The following is a 20587-nucleotide window of genomic DNA, read 5'->3' on the forward strand; positions in this document are numbered from 1 at the left end:
CACACACACACACACACACACACACACACACACACACACACACTAAGCCCAACATAACTGGATTAGGACTCGGCTATGTAGAGAGAGAGGGAGCCAGAGCGAGTATTGAGGTCAACCTAATAAACATTCATCTCATATCTCAGCCCAGCCTCAGCCATACACACACCATGTGTTTCACCCAATAACAAATCACATGAATATTGTGTGTGTGTGTGCGTGTGTGTTGGGGATGTACATGAAAATGATGATGCTTCTCTACTTACTGTTTTAACTAGCATAGTGTTTAAATTCTGAAAAAACGGCTGCTGACTGTTAAGTTCCATGTTTTCCATAAGAATGTGAAAATGTCAGATATCACAACACCCCAGCCTGAGAATGACTGCAAATATAACTCAGTTGCTATAATGCAGTGGATGTGTAATAATTCTGCTTTTGCGTTGAGTTCATCGATAGCAACTTAACTCAGTGTGAATTCACAACATCTCAGAGCACTTAATAACTGTACAATATTACAATCTATTACAGAGACAAATCCAACAAGATTCCATTTGAACAACTATTTGGCGACAGTTGAAAGGAAAAAAAGTGAGAAACCTCCAGCAGAACCAGGCTCAGAGAGGGCGGCCATCTGCCTCACCCAGTCGGGGTGAGGGTAAAGGGGAGCAGAAACAGACACATTAGAATACAATAGGCACCGGGGAGAATAGTGAGGCCAGTACCTGCAGATCAGACTCATCTAGTTCCAGAGCCAGAGGTGCCTGCAGATAGGACAAACAACAGGAGAGAGAAAACACAAAGACGCGATCCCAATCTTCACCCTGAGGCCCAGGCACTGAACTGTGTGAATTTGTTCGGGCTCAAAATGGTACAGAGAAGAGGGACGGGACGAGAAACCATGACAAAACATTGCGCCAGCATCAAACAAAAGGGAATTTGGCCTCATGTTTTATTTGCAGTTTGACCATCTGTTCAGTTGATCTCTCTCTTTGTTTGCGACATTACAGTATTTACACATTTTACCAAATTACCACAAGTCAAGAGAGCCATGAGCATTTTCTGAAAACACTGAGTCTTAAGAAAACGTGTAGAATCCGTGTCGATGAAGCGTTTGACCTCACATTAGCGCTCACAATAGGCTTTAAAAAGTGTTGTTATTGTGTTTAAAGCGGCTGTTTTGTGATTTGAAGTGTTTGAAATGCGTGAGTCAAGAAGCGGAGCTCTGTGAAGGCTGCAGAGTGGGAAAAAAAGAGGACGCCTCGACATGCAAACTCACAGAGAGGATGCGTAATAATGTCACAAGAACCATTTTACAAGTAGAGACGGTCAAACCAGAACTCAGAGCTAAGGTTTTGCTCATATTCTGATCTGATGTATGTAAATGGCAAAAAGGAAAGAATTAGAAACAATGCAATGTGATGCAGTACAACAAAACCTTTAATTATGAGCTCGGTAGTACACGTTTGGTTTAATTTAACAGAAAACAGAACATTTTAACATGTGGCATTTATATATGGTTTTATATTTTATATAAGTTTCTCATACAGAACTATTCAGCTTCATGCACTGTGGCGGTTACATTTTTTATTTAATTGTTCATTTTCTTTGCAGCACACAATCTACAGGAACTACTAGCGTTGCTGTATTGAACATGTCACTGGCTCGAGACTGATGAGCACCTTAATGAAGAGTTCTCACAACCCATTTCCAAAGTGGTCTTTGACATCAGTCCAATGCTTTTAAAAACACAAATACCAACAATACAAACTGCTTCCACACACTTTCTTAGACTATTATCTGATTCTAATCAACTGTAAAGATCCAGCTCTATCCGTCCTGCTGCTGGGTGGTCGTGCTGTGTATTGTGTATTCACGTCGTGCTGCCAGACAATAATGTAATTTCTGTGTCTTCATTTGTTGAACCACTGTTTTTGTTCTTCAGTTACTGGCTCAACAGTTTAAGAGTTATGAGACTGTCTGAGTGTATTTTTTTTTAATCACCACACTCCCTCCACTTCCTGTCTCTCTTGCTCTTTCTCCCTCGTTCCAGAAATGTTGATCGAGTGTGTGAAGAGCAAGGACCTGAAGAAGGTAAGTGATAGTTTCTGCAAACAGCCACTAATGTGCGAATGTTCATCCGTCACAGGTGTGGTTTTGTTTCAATGCTCAATAGGAGAACTTTAATGATCACCGCTGATATTATCTTTATCTGAAATTACACCATTCATCAGAGCCAGAAACTGTAAAAACAGAGAGAATTGATGGACTTTCAACTTTCCCGCAGTCATTTCACCTCATGTCTGTGTGTCATGGATTCAGTCAAAACCTAAAAATGTTGCACTCCTTGGCATAACTGTAAAGCTACGATAGACTAAGCTGAGACAATCACTCAAGTGACAGATATACAAGGACTTTTCTGCTGAACTGCAGCTTGGCACAGCAGTGAAAAATGCAGCATTTGTAGAGGTTGTAAAAATATAAGTAGTATTTTAAACACCTGATGTGTCCAAAATCCCACACTATTTAATGCGCTAAAAGAGTATGTGAGATTTTATTTAGTATGTCCAAAACCTTAGTATGAACCCAATAATTGGGAAATATGACAGTACGCAAGACTGCACATTACGCCGGCACAAATATCCCACAATGCATTGTTTATTATGTGATGCACATAATAAACAATGGTGGACGGCGCCCAAAGCAGCTCAGCTCTTTAGTTCAAGTCTAAACATAAGGTTTAGAGATGGAAGGGGGTGTCTTACGGTTCTGTGTGATATTAGAGAAGCAGATGTTTAGAAGGTAAAAGGAATGACGTTGGTGCGTTACCATAGAAACGCACCTCAAACTGCAATGAAGCTTTCAGGAAGTGACAAAAGTATGTCTGACAATGGTATGTTCAGTATGTAGTGCAGAGTGTGGAATTTCAGAAGAAGACACAATCAGACAGTAGCTACTGAAGCATTTAGAAAATGTTCTTCTGGTTTTGCTGGAGACCAAAAAAAAGTGAATAATATAAAATGAATATTGGACTGGCCGTAAGCATGTGATGATTCACCGTATCAGCTGTCAGGGTCTGATGTTAGGTGATGTGTAGGCAACCGAGGACAAAGCATTCTAATAATATTTGCGCTGTTTGATGAAAATGTTGCCACAAATTTATTTTAATTTAATTTTTTTAACTAAAAGCTGCAGGAGCTGCACCTGAAGGGGGCGGACCTCGCGATGCTGGACCAATCGGGGTGCAGTCTGCTCCACCATGCTGTCACTGCGGGAAGCAAAGAGGTGGTTCGCTACATCCTTGACAACGGTAATGATCAGCTGTGGATTATAATCTACCATTTGTACTGGTATTAGTGGGTTCTTATCATGAAAAGGCTGTTGTCATGCAGTACCTCAGAGCATTTCAGCAACACAATTTCAATATATATAAAGTTCTTTTAGATAAAGAATTCATGATTACACTTAGGTGAGGAAGTGTTCCAGTAACTGGACCTCTTTTTTGGTTTTAAACATATTTCACTGCTCATCTAAGAGGTTTCTTCAGTTCTAACTACCTGGTGAGGTATTTAGTCTCATAGTCTAAGACCCGCATGACTTAAGAGAATAAATACACAGAACTGCCCAAAACCACAAAAGTAAAAGTTTTACTGAAGTACTTGGGATTACCATGACCTGGATGACTGAGAGCCTACACAGACGTCATGACAAGGAGAATGAATAATGCAATTCATAGCAAAAACATATATGTATTGACTTGTGTTCCCAGAAAAGCAGCGAACATGGCTGGCAGGGTGAATACATGCCGTTGATACTGGCCTGGTCTGATGTCTCTTTGCTGTAATCTCCTTTCATCTGTCTGTTTTTCAGCTCCAAGTGACCTGCTTGATGTCACAGAAAAGCTACAGTAAGTAGAGTCAACAAATCAAATGTTAAAGCAGGAATGAATAATGAAGGGATTTCAAAGTGCTGATCGTTGTGTTTCAACCCTATTCCAACGATAATAAAGTAATTTTTTTTGATGAACATACTGTAGAAGACATTATGGCTGAGAAAGCTATAAAAGTTTGTTCTGTGACTGTATGTTGGCTTTGATGTTGTTCCATATGTGCTTAGTGTTCTAACAAGTGTACCAAAGTTTAAAGAGAATAAACATAAGAAACCGACTTGAAGCAGCAGGGTGCCTGATCATAAATTATGCTTGACTCCCAGAAGACATGAAGCTCAATCACACTCTGTCTTTCTCTGTGTGTCTGTTCTGGCGACCACCAGTGGGGAAACGGTTCTTCATCGAGCTGCATCTCTGTGTCACAGAACCATCTGTCATTATCTGGTAGAAGCTGGAGCATCGCTCATGAAAACAGACCTACAGGTAGGTTCTGTGAACACACATATGAACAGCCCAGAATAAGAGAAAAGAATAAGCTTCCACCTGCACCAGTTTCATATTAGAACATAAACTGATGTTAAATACACAACACACAGTTTCACTTGTTCTATTTCTGCTTTTTCTGAATAGCCTGCCACTGTAAAAGTCTCATTTTCGAACAGCTATTTCTATTTTTTCCAACTGAAAAGAAAGTTAAAAAGCAAACATCATGTTCCTGTTTTTTCCCAAGATCAGACCCTGGAGAATTTTGACTTTGTTCTGCAACACTGACTCATTTCAAATTAAATGTGATGTTATAATAATTAGGCAACCTTGGTTTGTTCCAGATCTCATTTCCCAGGAATATTTACTTTATGGGACACTAACTCTCCATATGAGTCAGTTTTTACGTTTTCAAATAAAGGATAAGAAAATAAAGAAATTTTCCATCCTCACAAACACACATTTTGCGTGCCCATTATCCATGGCTCACTCTGGTGTGTTTTCATTTAAATAATCTTTTGGCTTGTCTGTTTTTGTCCTTGGGGGATCCTTAATGTCCCTGCATGGGTTTTCTCCATGTACTTTGGCATCCAGCAACAGTCTAAAGACATACATTTTTCTCTCCAAAGGATAAGCGGCTTTAGCTAATGGTATATTAGTAATATCCATATAAAGTGCAAATCAAGAATTCTCTACACTCTGGTGTTTTGAATGACATCTCTGTCTTCAGGGCTTCATTCTTTACATCATCCAGAACAGGTTGTGAATAGTTTAACTCCTGATGTACAGTGTCTATAAGAAACATCCACCCCTCTTGAAGGTTTCCCCTTTTATTGCTTTTCAGATTTCAAATTTAATTAGACCTTTTTTGGCAAGAATTTACAAAAAAATCTGCTTTCTTATCAAAGTGAAAACAAATTTCTACAGAATAATGTCACATAAAGAAAATATAACATGTAATATAAGTAGTTTTGTTTCAGTGATCACAGGTTTTCTTATTGACTTTCTGCTTCGTCACCTCTTTTGTCCACTAATGGCTTTGTTCTATGCATTTAGCCAAAGTGGCTTTTACTCTGGGTCCCCAAACAAGCTTTAGGAATTGCATACAAATGTGTTAATTTGGAGAGCTGTCGAGGGCTTGCCTTGATATACGCTGTTTTGTGTGAATTTTAATTTCCTTGGATCTGTACAACAGCCCACAAAGGCAAGTTTATGAGAAATACGCAGGTTGAAATAAACCAGAATTATCTTTGAAAATACATTTCAATTAAAACAGCTTCTTTTTGAAAGGGCTAAAGATCAGGAAACGCTGTGGACGTAGCGCCGTCAGACCCCTGTATGTGAGAGCAGTCTGTACGGATAAACACGAGAGAGAACTTTGCACTGTGAACAGGCTTCAGCATGACCATTTGTCTTGGAGCCATAGTGTGGTGGCCTCTGAAGGCTGCTGCATTGGCTTCACAACTCAGCTGTGATGATTGCTGCTCGGCAAAATCACAGCTTGGAAAATAACACTGCTATTGTGGCTGTCTCTTGGTGTATTTGCATACATATATATATATTTATATGTATATTTGTGTGTGTGTGTGTGTGTGTTGGTCTCAAATATGCATCTTGTTTAGTTTTCCACGGAGGTTTCGACTGTGTAGAAAAAGCTCTTAACTGGCTGGACTGAGCAATGACCTAGATACAGAGAGGGAGAGAGGAAGGAGAATGCAGAGAGAGAGAGAGACAGACAGGCAACATGAGAGTGCAGCGAGTGGAAAGAGGCAAATGACTTGAGAAGCAAAGACTGATTTTGACATTCGCCATAAAGTACTTTGTTTCATCTCTAAATCTCTGCACTCACCACTCAGAACCGCTCTCTCACTCTCTTTTTTTTTTGTCTCCGTCTGTCTGGAGTCTGGATGGTTAATACGAACTAGAGCCTTTAGACAAAGCTGCGCTGGACTCGCTCTGGTGTTGAAATAAAGCTCATATCCCGTTTTCTCTCACTCTCTGCCTCACATCTCTCTTCCCCGAAATCTGGTAGAACCCCAAATACAGATGCACTGCAGAGGACGTTACACTGACTTTCATTTCTGAGAGACAAATAACAAAAACAACAGTAACTCAAACTTCCACGTAAACAGATTTATGGAACTACATGAGTAACACAAGGAAACACACTGGGCTGTAGTAATTAGCGTCTGTCCTCGACTCTGGATGTGAATCAGCATCATGGCTCCTCCCCCATAAACAGCCACTTAGGATATGTCTGTCTGTTGTGTGTCTGTCTTTGTGTGTCCTCTCAAGGACAAGTGCTGTTTATTTCATTTCCAATTCAGTTTTTTCTCATTATCTCATTTTTATCAGTTGGAAACAATGCTACTTGAACAACAGCAACTTTTCAATTATAGAGAAATGTAAAAATGGAAAAACTCATCAACACAAGCATCAGCTGGCCTGTAAACTCACCATCACACACATTTTAGACACGGCAACCAGAGCCTAATGAGAAAACACAGTTTCCCAGCACAGAGAAGAGGAGAAAAGTGGGAATAAGACTCCGAGAAAAGCCGGTTAGACTTGGGGCTTTTAGACTATCAAGCAGCTCAGGGTTCATGACAGCTCGCGGTGCCTCAGCGTTGGGCTGCATGAACAACATACTGGCGATTTGGTTGTTTGCCATACAAGAGGAATGTCAAAGGTGTCCATGTGACCAGTGTGGACTTGGAAAGCAGATCAGTCCAGACGGTCCTCGTATCGAGGACAGAAAAACACACTGGGCTCCTGTGAATGTTTCCGAAAGGCTGCGACTTTGCACTTTTTACAGGACACAGCAGCCCGTTACGGATCAGCTGTATGTTAGTGTGATTGTTGTAGAGGTGTTCCAAACAGTTTGGACAACACTGAAGGAACGCATCTACAGATCAATGCACTTCCAAAGTCCAGCAGCGACGACTTCAACTATCACTCTTTTACTGATAAATTATAAAGGCGTGGGTGACTTGGAGTCTCCTCACACAGCCACATGTGCAGTCCAGATAATTTGGCATGCATGCTGATGTCCGTGGAGGGGTCCTTGAAGGAACTTGCAGACTTGGATGGATGAAAACTTACTTATGCAGATATGCAGACACTGAAAGCATTAATTGGCCGTAAAACCTTGATTTTACTTGATAGTGGACAAAGGCAGACACCACAAACCTGAAGTTGTTTGGCATTATACATCTGTTCTGTGGACTATGTTCCACACATGCACAGTGTGTAGTTGTAGTGGTGTCTCCATATTATGTGCACAAAGTGTTCTTGGAGTGCAGTTGCTGCATGGACATAAATTCTGAACTGTGCATGGAGAAGTCAGGACAGACTTTTGAAACATAGGAAGATGACAAAATATACATCATGCGGATCCTCGTGTACTCGTAGAAAGCCAATCCAAATGGCATATTTAAAGAACCAGGAAGCCTATTAGATTTTATGATACAAATATGTTCATTTGACATATTGTATAGTATCTGATCAGTAAAACAGTTGGCAGCTTGTGCCTGTGTAGTTTGCCACAATGAGTGCTTCAGTTGGCTACTTCTTGTGTGTAAATCGTATAAAAGTGTGGCCATTTGGAACGCTGTAGTAGGATTGCACTGCTTTCCTTTATTTGCTTCTCCTTCCTGTAGCCTCTGATGGTGAGTGTTAAGTTATCGTGACCCATAGAGGCCCAGTAGCCACATTTATGGGACCTATACCAACTTAAAATCAACTGAAACTATCCTTCAAATTAGAGAACTTCTCTTTAAAGTTTAAAGATGGCTGTTTCTTGGTGGATACTTGCACCCCGCTCATACTGAAAAACAGGTTCTTGCCTCAGAGGAGTGTCCCAGGTTCTTTGGATGCAAAGGTCTACAGCTCAGTCGTATTTATGAGTGTGTGATGGTGGGCCAAGCAGTTGATCAGCACTTCATACAAGTGTAGATATACAGCAGTGGCAGCCAATCCTGTCTTCTCACCAATTCCCATCACATCCAGGGTCTCTCCTGTGTACATCTTCAGGATAAAATGGAAACCAGATGTGTTTGCATGCCGATGAATGTAAAATATCCTTCCCAGTTTGATTCTGTGTTGCCTGTAAGTGCTGTGAGTTTACTGTGGGTGGCGAGTGGAAGAGAACAAAGAAACGCCAGGGCCCCCAAAGAGTTGAAATAATCTATAGCTGTCTGCTCCTGTAATTCTTTGTGTCTCTTTAACAGGGCGATACTCCTAAGAACAGGGCTGAGAAGGCTCACGATGCTGAACTGGCGGCCTATCTGGAGAACAGGCAGCATTACCAGATGATACAGAGGGAGGATCAGGAAACAGCTGTCTGAAAGTGTTGAAGTCTTTCTGAACGGTATGAAGAGAGTCTGTTCCTTCCTCATCTTGACCAACCAGACTGACAGCAGCTCGTTGATGCCTGCGCGACATCAGGACTGGACTTCACATTCCAGTTGACTGCTGACATTCCTCAAAAGCAGACTAAGTGACGCTGTGCCAAATCTGATCTCAACATGCGTTTAATAATGAGGGCTTATGTTAATGAGGGCGAGGCTACACCGTTAGATTATGAGATGCTCGTTAAATCATTCCTTTTCATTTTGGATAGCTTGGTATTAAAAAAAAAGTGTTTGTGAAATCCTTTATGTTTCTGACTTGGAATATCAACCTGAGGAGTTGGCAAACTTGATCTGCTACAAACCTCCATATCAAGCAACAACACAAGAGTCCACGTACAAACTGCCATGATCTAGTGATGCTCCTGGAGTTGAATTGTCTCAGAATTTTTTTGCAGATTCCAATTTTTAATGTGACAATGGCTGAAAAAAATACAAAAAACCTGCAAAGCCCATTTTCCAGTCTGACCGTGCTTCACTCACACTCACCTTTCCAAAGTTTTCCTTCTGAGTGAGATCATTAAATAAACTGTGTGCAGCTTGACATTTGAAAATGGCTCGAGATGAAAGTTTATCAAGGAGAACCTCATGGGAAACAGAATCCAGTGAAAAGGCCAGATTGTCAAAGCGACCCGGGTTCATCCTCTGGGGACCACAAATACCCACAATTAACTTTATGGAAATCAGACCACTATTTTCATGAATCAAAGCGTTTGACATTAAGCGTAACAGATCCTGAAATCACAAGGATTCATAAATATCTGGTTTCATGACAGCGTAGTGGTTTTTTGACCAAACTGTCGGACAGATCAGAGGAGCTACTGACGTTTCCATCAGCTTGTTAATTAGCAGTTAATTCACTGAACATTAATGCCACCATCAGTTATCAACATTATGTATTGACATTGTACTTACTGCATATATCGGTTGGTTTTCATCATACATGCTGTATTTTGTTAACTTGGACTGGCATATTCTACAGACAATTCATGTTTATATGTTGGAAAATATTCAAAGAAGGACTGAAAGTCTGAGTTGGATTCCTGGACTCAGATGACTTTACACTCGTACATGAGATCATGATACAAACAGCAGTTAAATTGACACAATGCACAGTCATTTTTTTTGTTTGTTTGTTTGTTTTCAAAGACCAACATCTGAAAAAAATCAATATGTGATTACGTTCTTCTTTTGATGACTGTGTGTGAAGGGTCTATTACAGTCTAGAAATGTCAGATTAGATCAAATGGATGTGTACGTGCTTTAGATCAATAAAAGAAATTGTTAATATTTTATTAATCGTGTTGTTAAAGTCAAGTCAATCACCCAGATCCTGGATGATTAGGATCTTTTATTAAAAGGTATATTCACAAATCAATGTAAAAGCAACAACCCAAACCCCAATTCCTCGCTAAACTCGCTGAAACTGGACAGTGAACTGTGATGAGGACGGCACCGGCACTGAGCTGTGAGGTACATTATATTTTCGGGGACACTTTTGTGAAATCAAAGATGAAGCTTTTCACTTCAGTTAATCCTCTTAATCCTTTGAAAAGCTGTAAATTTGTACAAACACGAGGTTCGTTCCAGAAAAACGAGTGGGAAAGCCCTCCTCCAGATTAAACTGCCAACAGTCTTAAATCTATCGACGTCTAAATTATTACTCTGACTAACAAAGTGACGAGGGGACCGAGGATATTTATGTGCATGTTAGTGTCCTGGACCTGTGTTTGATCTGACAGCTGGAATGTGAGAATATATTTAACAGCCTTATCAGACGCTGAAGGCAAATCAAAGCAGCCGTTCTCACCTGCTCAGGTACAGAAGTGACAGACTGGATGAGATGCAGGCGCCTCAGAGACCAAATCAACAAAATTCCTTCCTTCAGACAGCAAGAAATAAAAGCTGCGTCTCCAGAATGATGCAGAAGCCTGATCAGAACCCTGGACTCTGTTCCATCACGTCTACAGGGAGATGAAGAATTAGGTTTCTCATGTTCTGTGTGAACAAATGGGATCAAAATAAAACTCTGGGATACTAATGTGCATGTAAACATCGTCAAGACGTCTTTAGAAGCACAGCAGGAAGCATGTCACCACTGTTAACATGAGAATGGTCTTTTAAGTGTGAAGGCCTTCAGTTACAAAGCCTACAAAGAATACACAAAGATTTGAACAAGAATAGGACCTTTTGGGCCTCTGCTCCGTATAAAACTGAAGATCTGCTTTGAAGAGAAAAGCAAGTGAACCAGTCCTCAGCCCGTTTGAATCCTAATTGAGACTTCTGGGAGTCTGATGATGTCAGGCGAAGCTTTGTACAGTAAATTATTAGAACATGCGATGACTCTGATAAGCGAAAATCAGCTATTAAATATTGAAAAACCAAAAAGTGTGAAGCTAATTTCACTCATGTTGTTTAGTTCTGTTTTGCCTGTGAATTTCAGCATTTTGAACTTTTTCGATGTCTTCAGGTTAGCTTTGCATTGACAGTAAATTCTTGCATGTGCTGCATCACAGTGATGTACAGTAGGTTAGATCTTTTCTTCTTTTTTTTAAAATTACATCTGTTGCCAATACAGTTTTTATTATTTCATGTTTAATACGTTTTTTTTTGTTGTTGTTGAAACATTGGTGTGAAATAGTAAAATAGTTTGAATTTTTCTATTTTTGTTTGTCTTTCTATCTCTGCATTTGTTAAGTTGTTTTAAGTTCTTTGTTTATTTTTGTTTTTGAGATCGATATGAAGATAATAAAAGAAGGCAGAATATTTAAGGCTCGTGTTTTTTCTTGTTGCTTTCGTGTTTTTATTTTACAACAGTTCAGTTCAATTCAGTTTTATTTGAGAATTTGTGAACCCTCCAGAATGTTCTATACTTAAATATGACCTCCAACCATTGTTGGGACTATGTTTAATGGACAAATGAGACCAAAATAATAATAAATGTTATGAGGAGAGTGGAAACGCCCCATCCCATCTGTGAAACACGGCGGTGGTAGCATCATGGCTCGAGCCTGCTTCGCTCCATCTGTCCCAGGACGTCTCGCCATCATTGACGGAACAATGAATTCTGAATTATCGCAGTGAACTCTAAACAAGAATGTCAGAACATCTGTCCCGAACTGAATCTTGAGAGAAAGTGGGTCATGCAAGCAAGACAGCAAACCCTGAGCACATAAGTCGTTCTACCACAGAATGGTTAGAGGAGAATAAAGTTAATGTTTTGGGATGGCCAAGTCAAAGTCCTGACCTTAATCCAATAGAAATGTTGTGGAAGGCCCTGAAGCGAGCAGTTCACATCAGGAAACCCACCAGCATCCCAGAGTGGAAGCTGTTCTGTACGAAGGAATGGACGAAAAAAAAACAAGCAGGACTGATCAACACTTACTGGGAACAATAAGTTCTAGTTATTGCAACACAAGATGGTCACAGCAGATACTGAAAACAAAGGTACTCTTACCACTCACTCACTCACTCACTCACTCAGATATTCATTATTGGATCATGTTCCTCCGTAAATAATTGGCCAGCTGTAATATTTTTGTCTCATTTGGTTAATTGGTTCAGGAAAAATGTGAAAATGTTGGATGTTTTAGCTCACATTTAATGCAGGAATAGAGAAACTCCAATATTGTATATGCTTGATAAATGCTTTAGTGGCAATAATTCACAAAAAAAAGTGAGAAAATGTGTGGAGATATATACATGTAAAGCATTCTAGTTCTAAATATAATGCACTTTAAACGACTTATGACCCTGTCTTTAGTCTGCTCTGCCCTTGTTCAGAAGACTTGTGATATGTATTTGTGACAAGTTTACGTGTAGATCTTGGAAATGAAACAGCTCTGATAAAATACAGATAAAATGTAAGACTTGAGACTAGAATTTGATCTGATATTGTGCAGGCTCATTTATAAGCCAATCAAGTTTTCTTTTGGATGTTGCTGCTAGCTCTGGACCTGATTATCTCAGACAAATGAAGATGAGTGCAAAGAGAGAGGAAAAAAAATGCATTTTCAGATCTTAAATTGGGATCGGACTGAGCTGAAAGAAAGGGGATTTCTCAGGAGCTCAGTTTAAAAAGTAAAAGACAAAAATCTCATGCTGATGGTAAACTGAGCTTCTCTGAGCTCTACCTGGGAGAAATGGACCGGACAAGGAAAACGTGTAATTGTCTTCTCTCATCTAGGATAACCTTTCACTCGCCACGCTACCTTTGGTATTTCCTGACAGCACACGTTTTCCACGTACTGCTGTAATCTCTGTGGCTGCAGATCTTGTTGCTGTCCACTCTCATTTTCTGGGCTCACATTCAGGTTTGAACGTGGACAGACAGATTTGAGAGGCCAACTTTTCATATCAAGAAAGAATAATGAGTAGTTGTACAGTTTGTGGGGCTGCAAGGTGGTGCAGTTGGGTAGCACTGTTGCCTCGCAGCAAGAAGGTTGCCGGTTGGCATCCCAGTGGAGGCACCGGAATCTTTCTGCGTGGAGTCTCCATGTTCTCCCTATGCAGCGTGGGTTCTCTCCGGGTTCTCCGGCTTCCTCCCACACAGTCCAAAAACATGTTGAGGTTAATTGGTTATTCCAAATTGTCCGTAGGTGTGAAGTGTGAAGTGTAGCCCTGTGATAGACTAGTGACCTGTCCAGGGTGTCCCCTGCCTTCACCCTAAGTCGGCTGGGATAGACTCCAGCCCCCCATGACCCTAATGAGGATTAAGCGGTGTATAGATAATGGATGGATGGATGTACAGTTTGCTTTCAGAACCTGTGCAAAGGATGAGGCAATGCTCACAAGCGGGGGGTGCTTAGACTTCCAGAAGGTGGCCAATCAGAAGAAAGTGGGCTTTGAGGGAGGCGGGACTTAAGGAGCTTGGAGAGGTTCAGCTGAGGGGCTAAATAAAAGGCCCAAAAGGCATTTTATGACGTGTGAGTAACACAAAGCTACTCTAGTGGAGTCCTCAAATAAAATAAATGGATATATTTTTTATTTTAAATGCATATTTACAGCATATATAGCATTAATCTGTGCACCTGGTTAGCAGCTCATTGACATCCGAAATATTCTCCCTCCAACTCTGCTACTCTGTCAGCCAGCAGACACTAAAAGAGCAGAGTCTTCTTACACCACGTTATTTGTTCTTTTTAGTTTATTGTCTTCATAAAAGTAAAACTTGCATTGTTTCCTTCATGTTGCTGCCCCCTGAGCCAAACTCGTAACAACGCTAAACAGCTACACCCATTAAATAAACTCAAATTTATTAACTCCCACAATGTGGTAATCAAGCTATTGTGCATTATACATAACAGCAGTTTTGGTCCTTGCAAAATGTTATTGCCTTTTGATGTGCTTAACACTGCAAAACCCCTCATACAGGTCGTCACCCACCTGCAATCACAAAGAGTTTGTTCAAGAAATAAACCTCTGAATTAGCTTCAGTGTCTCGAGATTTTTTTGATTTAAGTTGACCTGGTGCGTTCAGTGAAAACAAAATGAAACATTTGAAGCTAGAAGAGATGAATGTAGTATCTAGTTTCAACTAATTAGAATGTCATGTGAATATGAAGTCATGTATGCCAGCCTGCCTTGTTTATTGGACGTGATGTTTGAGTCCAAAACAAAACAAAACTTGTTTCATCAGGAAACTCATACAGTTTGTACAACAATTTCTGTTTGTTGCACAAGAAGGTTGATGTGCATTGATCCTGGTATTGATTGCTATGGATCTGGTTGCAAAGAGACACAGTCAGAATCCAATTAGCAACAAGCCAGGCTTTTCTTGTTTACCAATCTCCTCGAGCAATTATGGAAGTCTGTGACTGATTCACAGGAATACAATGAGACACAAAAGTAACTCACTTATTTTTTTTCTCAGAAGTCATAGTAAAAACATAACTGATGCTCTGGTGCTGCTGATGGTGTGTTCTCGCTAACCACATCACAACATTCCTCAGCCTTTGCCAGATACGCAACTCCAGGGACAGTTTCTCAATATGGGGCACCGAGTTCAAGGGTTAAAATCCACACAGCAGTTTTTCAGGGTCCATCAGAAGCCAGTGAGTAGGTACGTTCTTCTCCCCAGAAAGCAGCCTTAAAACAGGGGCGGGTCTTAAGATCAAGACATGCTCACAGGTTTGGCCCGAAAAAGATCAATAAATATCTCCTAATTTTTAGTCTTTCTGTTTCCATTGCGATGTAGGATCCACCACTCATGAGGTGATGTAATTATTTTAAGACTGTTTTGAACACACTGTCAGTTCCAAACGCTTCAAATCAACAATGGAAGATGGTGACTACCATGCTGTGTTGAGTTGTCCTACATGACCAGTTTTACATTGTTGACGCCGATGTTTGAGAGGAGAAGACTGCTAATGGAAGAGGACGTCAAGAGGACAGAAAAACATGGCAGTTGTGTTTGTTGTCCTCTTCCAGTTGAAGTAATCAGCACCCAGTGCCACTCGGAAGTATCCACTCTGGAGTAGGTTATTTTATTTCCCTTCAAAATGGCCCCTGAAGTCCTATGGGGGCAGATCCTGTGTTCAGAACATGTATGAAGAAACGGGGTGGTCAAGAAAGAAACCCTGAGTTCCTGCAGTGGAAGAAGACCAAGAGGTCCATCTGCTGCAGAGGAGAGGTTCACTGGAGTTATACAAACTCAGAAATCCACACATTACAGCAGCTCAGATTACAATCCACATCAATCCTTCCAGATTTCAAGCAGCAAACGCATCGTGCTTCTACTTCAACTGCTGCAAGGAAACCGCTGCTAAGGCAAACCGAGATGGAGAATATTAGAAATCATTAGGAATGACCAGTACACCTGTCTGGACTTTAGTCTGATGAGTCCAAATGTGAGATTTTTGGTCCCAACCTCTTAGACTTTCTGAGACGAAGAAAGTGAACCATTTATGATCTTTTTGGTGATTTATACTGAATTCAAGGCAACACTTACCAAGTTCAGTAACCACAACGTTCTGCAGTGTTGTGTGGTTTTCTCTTATTAGTATCATCATTTGTTTTTCAGCGCTGACCTCCAAATCTACCTCCAAGCTCTGTAAGGGCTCTTTGACTACTCTCATCCAGCCTGTCACACGCCGCAGGCAACTCACCTGGACAGGAACTTGGTTTAAATAACACTTGTCGTGAATAGCAATAGATTTTGTATTGATTCCAGCTAAGATTGTGTGTCTTCTGTTCTACATACCCAATCAGGATGATATTTCAACTGCTCTGTCCAGATCAAAAGTATCGATCGTTTGGTCTTGTTCTCAGTATGCTTAATGAGCAGCTGAAGGGTTTTCAGGGAGCAAGTGACCTGTATCGCTTGTTTTTTTATTTTCTCTTCATTGATTACTGTGAAAGTGTCGTCCTGTGAGTAGTAATGAACTCTACTGGACTCTGCTCAGAGGAGACACAACTGTGTGTCAAAGGACGAATGGTTCAGAAAAACCTACACATGTTTCAGAGTTGATTTTTATTTATTTATTTATATATTTTTAAAGCAAGACTGTTAAATAGCCATTTATATCCATGAGCTGTTCATCCACACAGTGGCAGTGATTTATCCAAACACCCCATGGCTGTTTGAGTGGGTCAGGTATGCATCTCTGACTTTTCTCTTATAATCATCTCACTGAGCAAAACATATAAATAACAGCTGCTCTGAGAGGAAGCAAAACAGATGCAACACTTAGATCATGTGGATGTTTAATCCAAAAGGGCTGTTTTTCTTCTCTTTGTGTAAAATATTTCAAATCATTTATGTGTTCAATGGTTTCCAGAAAAACTGTAACCTGGCATGTGTCTTCATCTTAAGTATAAGTGCAGATAATTGTGTTTTAATTACCTGTCGCAGCAATGGTTTATTTTAAACCTGTCAACCACCTGAAAAGTGCTGGAATTTCAAAAACCCTGCAGGAGAACATGGGTCAGTGTGAAAGTCAGATACAGAAAGTTTCCATCCTGAGGCTTGTTTCTCCAGGTGAAAGGCGTCCAGATGGATCCTACCAAGGTCAGCGCCATGACTGGCTCACCTCAACCATCCACCTACACAACATTTGCAAAACCTTCCTGAGGTTCACAGAGTAAAGTGAAGCAGTCTCTCACTGCTCCTGCTTTGATGAACCATCTCTTTGTCCCGGCTCCTCTCCACTCTCTGGTCCTTCAGTAGATCTGGTCTGGCCTGCCAATCTAGCTTACAGATAATCCTGGCTGTCGTTCACCAGCAGTGTTGGTTCGGAGCGGTTGGACACAAAAACCAGGAAATGGAAACCGGACTGAGCTTCAATACAGGTCTGGCTCCCTGGATCACACTCCTGTCCCACCTTTATAGTTTCACGCCTTGTTCCGCTCTGCATCCTCAACCATTCTCTCAGAATGACCAACTGTTGGTCACCAGAAACCTGCCTCTGCATGTAGAGTATAAAAAAACTTGGCCCTAAGTTGTTGTTTTTTTTTTGGTCCATCTCTTAACTTCACAACCCCCACAGTTGTGTGTCCCCGCCTTCCTCGTCCCGTGAGGATCCCCTTCCATGTCTCTTGGATCAAGCCTGCCAAAGAAAACTTGTTGCAAAGAAAGTACTGAGCGCGCTCCGTCCCAGAGGAGGCTGTCGTGCACATGAAAGCTGGTAGCCACAGCACGTGAACTGACCCAACATACACCAGCAAGAAGGAAACACAAGCTGCAGCACATACAGCTCGATGTGACGTGTTGTGTAGTGCCTGTCTTGATTTCATGACTCGTGGATTCAGAAATAAATGTGTTAATGGTAAAGTTAGATGCTGTGTGGACCAGTCATGACCAGGAGGTTCATTTCATCACCTATTATGTGTACACCACAATTCTATACTTTTATTTTGCAATGAAGTGTGTTTATTACAGTGATTAGTTTCTGATAGTGAATGTAAAGACAAGCACTCTGTCATTTCATCTGAACACGTTGGAGACAAATTTAAAACAACATAAAGTCTATAATTTGAATCAGTGACATACAGTAAACATCCTCTCAGTCAGTCAGTATTAAAAACGCAGTGACTAAGAAAATAACTAATGATGCTTTCAGGCTTCACTTTTCACAGGAATAAGACGTAAATACAAAGCAGGTCAGGTCAACTAAAGTAACCCGGCGGTTCTGTATGACAGTGTTAATTGTGTTTATCAAATATAAAGCTAGAGATGCTTCACGTGGTCTTCATTTGATGCAGAGACAAGCCTCTTTCTTTGTGGCAGCGTCTGGCCTGTGGAAGGCCCACAACAAATAGATGTGAAATCACACAGTTTACTTTATGAGTGTTTACATGCTGTGGCTAAAAAAAAACGAAAATGATTCCTAATTAAAATTAGTGTCTGACTGTGACAAATGGTGTCTGGGTTTCTTTTAAATATACCAAACAAACCTCATAAATGCAGCCTGCAATATGTTGTAAATTCTACCCATTCATTTAAACACACAACCAGTATTTGTTATTCCAACACACAGCGTCTCTAAAACAGAATTAACGTCATGAAACAACCAAGTAGGACTGTATTAGGAATGATAATGGACAGATGGAGAGTGGAGTCAAAGCGGGTCCACCATTTGCTTGGCGTCGTGCCACACATCTGTGACGCAGAGAGTTAACGATGTTGTCGATGCTGCTTGTGGGATGTTGTCCCGCTGCTTCTGAAAGGCGAAGTCGCCAGACATAGTGGAGGACAGGATTGCCGGACATCCAGGGGTTCGGGAAATGCTTTTTTTAGACGTCAGATGTGGACATTCAAGCATCTTACTACAGGTCTAAGTCATATTAGAGCTGTAGTTTGTCTGTCTCTTACATTGTGTCATTTAAATAAAGCTGCATTTGAAGTCACTAATAACTCTAATCCCTATTTACTGCACCTGACCAGGCTGACAAGATGAGGACATTTAAAGATCCTGCTCTAGATGCTGATGTGAAAAGCATGAATCATAATAACACAAGCAGGTCAGGTGTGTCTAACTTAAATGAATTACTAAAATAAATGAATCACAAAGTATAATACACAATTAAAACACCCTTTATTAAATTGTATAGGCTATTTACTGTTACTTTTATTAATATGTCTTAAGGTTTTTTTTAGGAAATGACAGCCTTTTTTATATATTTATTTATTTATTAATTATTCATGTACATGAGGAGTATTTTCGTGCAAATATTGCATTCAAAATTAAACTTTTATTGGACGAATCGCAGTTTAGTAAGATTGCAACACTAAAACTATGTCCATTTACCAAATGTGTCTATAAAATGCTGCAGCCTTCTTCTCATCAGGTCGCTCACATTAAACGCTTTTGTCTCCTGCGACGAGCTTCAATCGGACTGAATGCTTCAGTGGACATTTACAGAAAGTCACATGCTGTCACATCCAAAGTCTGTCTCCACTGAACTCTGGCACTTTTTTTTGCTTTAATTGATGCACAAACTTTCCCACCTCGCTCAAGTGTAAAAGCTCTTCTGCAATGATTCGACTTTATTTTAAAATTATCTGCACTTCCACTCACGTCTGTCATACAGAAATTGAAAATACGCATAAAAAGAGGTGGACAGAAGCAGACTTTTAAAGAGTTGTATTTAATGTACTTCTTAAGGCAAATTAAAGGTACTAATTTACCTTCATGTCCTGACTTGAAGAGTCGAAGTGCCGAGCACGTAAAGCTGTGACTGCATCGGTGAGAGAAGTAAAGGAAGAAGCTCTTTAATGTATGCTGCTGCATTCATTCCTGTGAAATCTCTTTTCATTTTCCCATTGACAAGTTCAAGCTGATTTCTCATGAATAATTGAAGCATTAGTTCCGGGGTTATTTTTGTATCTTTGATCAGGAGTATGACACACTGCCAACCTCTCTTACGCTCATTTACAAAGCTTAATCAAACTATATTATCTCCTGTGCAGCATGGAAACGCTGGAATAACAACAAAAACTTGTTGTGAACCCACTTTTCCACATATTCTGCAGCAAACTGATGCTTGTGGTTATTGTCAGCTTATGAAACAATCGAGACTCGCTTACGTTTCTTGTTACCTTTGAGTAATACATAATTAGGACTCAACCGTTTCTGAGTGATGCTTTTATTTTTATTTGCGTCTTGGCCAGTATATCCGACACATCACTGCTTTAAAACTGTTATTTTCCGTCTTGCTTTTTTTGTCTTTGCGCTCCCTTGATGCAGATCAACTCCAAATTATGGGTACAAGATGAAAGCAGAGACAGGAATTGATTCTGTCTTGTCTGATAAGACGTGATTTTAAATGATCAAAGAAGCAACAAAAGCTGAGAAGGGATTCTCCTCACTGCAGCCGCTTTTATCATCCGCTGATGTGCATCTGTACAAACAAACAGAAGAAATATAAATGAAAGCAAAGTTGTGAATTTGGTTGAGCATTTCATCAACGTTAAGCGTAATGAAATGAAGACATGTGACCTCATGGCCTACAGAGAGCTGCTACTGATTTATCTCATGAAACTACATCAGCGTGAGCTCGCTCTTCTACAAGATCCCATCATGTAAATCATTAGAGGTAAATATGAAGTTTAGTTTCCACTTTCTCCTGCTTTAGAAAGTGGCAGTGTGCTGTGGATGGTTCTCATGTTGGTATGTTTCTCCAGCTTCTGCAGACTAGACGTCACCTTGTCAGCCATCCATCCATTATCTATACACCGCTTAATCCTCACTAGGGTCATGGGGGGCTGGAGCCTATTCCAGCCGACGTAGGGTGAAGGCAGAGGACACCCTGGACAGGTCACCAGTCTATCACAGGGCTACACTTAGAGACAGACAACCAAGCACACTCACAT

At 40.5% G+C, this 20587-nt stretch overlaps 1 protein-coding gene across 1 annotated transcript in view; it reads left to right on the forward strand.

Moving 5' to 3' along the window:
• The window catches only part of LOC103355874 (diacylglycerol kinase zeta-like), a 95784-nt gene extending 84238 nt beyond the window's left edge, over positions 1-11546 (forward strand). The window contains exons 32-36 of the mRNA XM_008279813.1: positions 1980-2088; positions 3184-3304; positions 3865-3901; positions 4267-4366; positions 8596-11546. Coding sequence (XP_008278035.1) covers positions 1980-2088; positions 3184-3304; positions 3865-3901; positions 4267-4366; positions 8596-8712 — 484 coding nt within the window. The 3' untranslated portion in view covers positions 8713-11546. The remainder of the gene's footprint in view (positions 1-1979; positions 2089-3183; positions 3305-3864; positions 3902-4266; positions 4367-8595) is intronic.
• Positions 11547-20587: the final 9041 nt, after the last annotated feature.

The sequence above is a fragment of the Stegastes partitus genome, unplaced genomic scaffold, assembly GCF_000690725.1.
Source record: "Stegastes partitus isolate 25-593 unplaced genomic scaffold, Stegastes_partitus-1.0.2 Scaffold170, whole genome shotgun sequence".
NCBI lineage: Eukaryota > Metazoa > Chordata > Actinopteri > Pomacentridae > Stegastes > Stegastes partitus.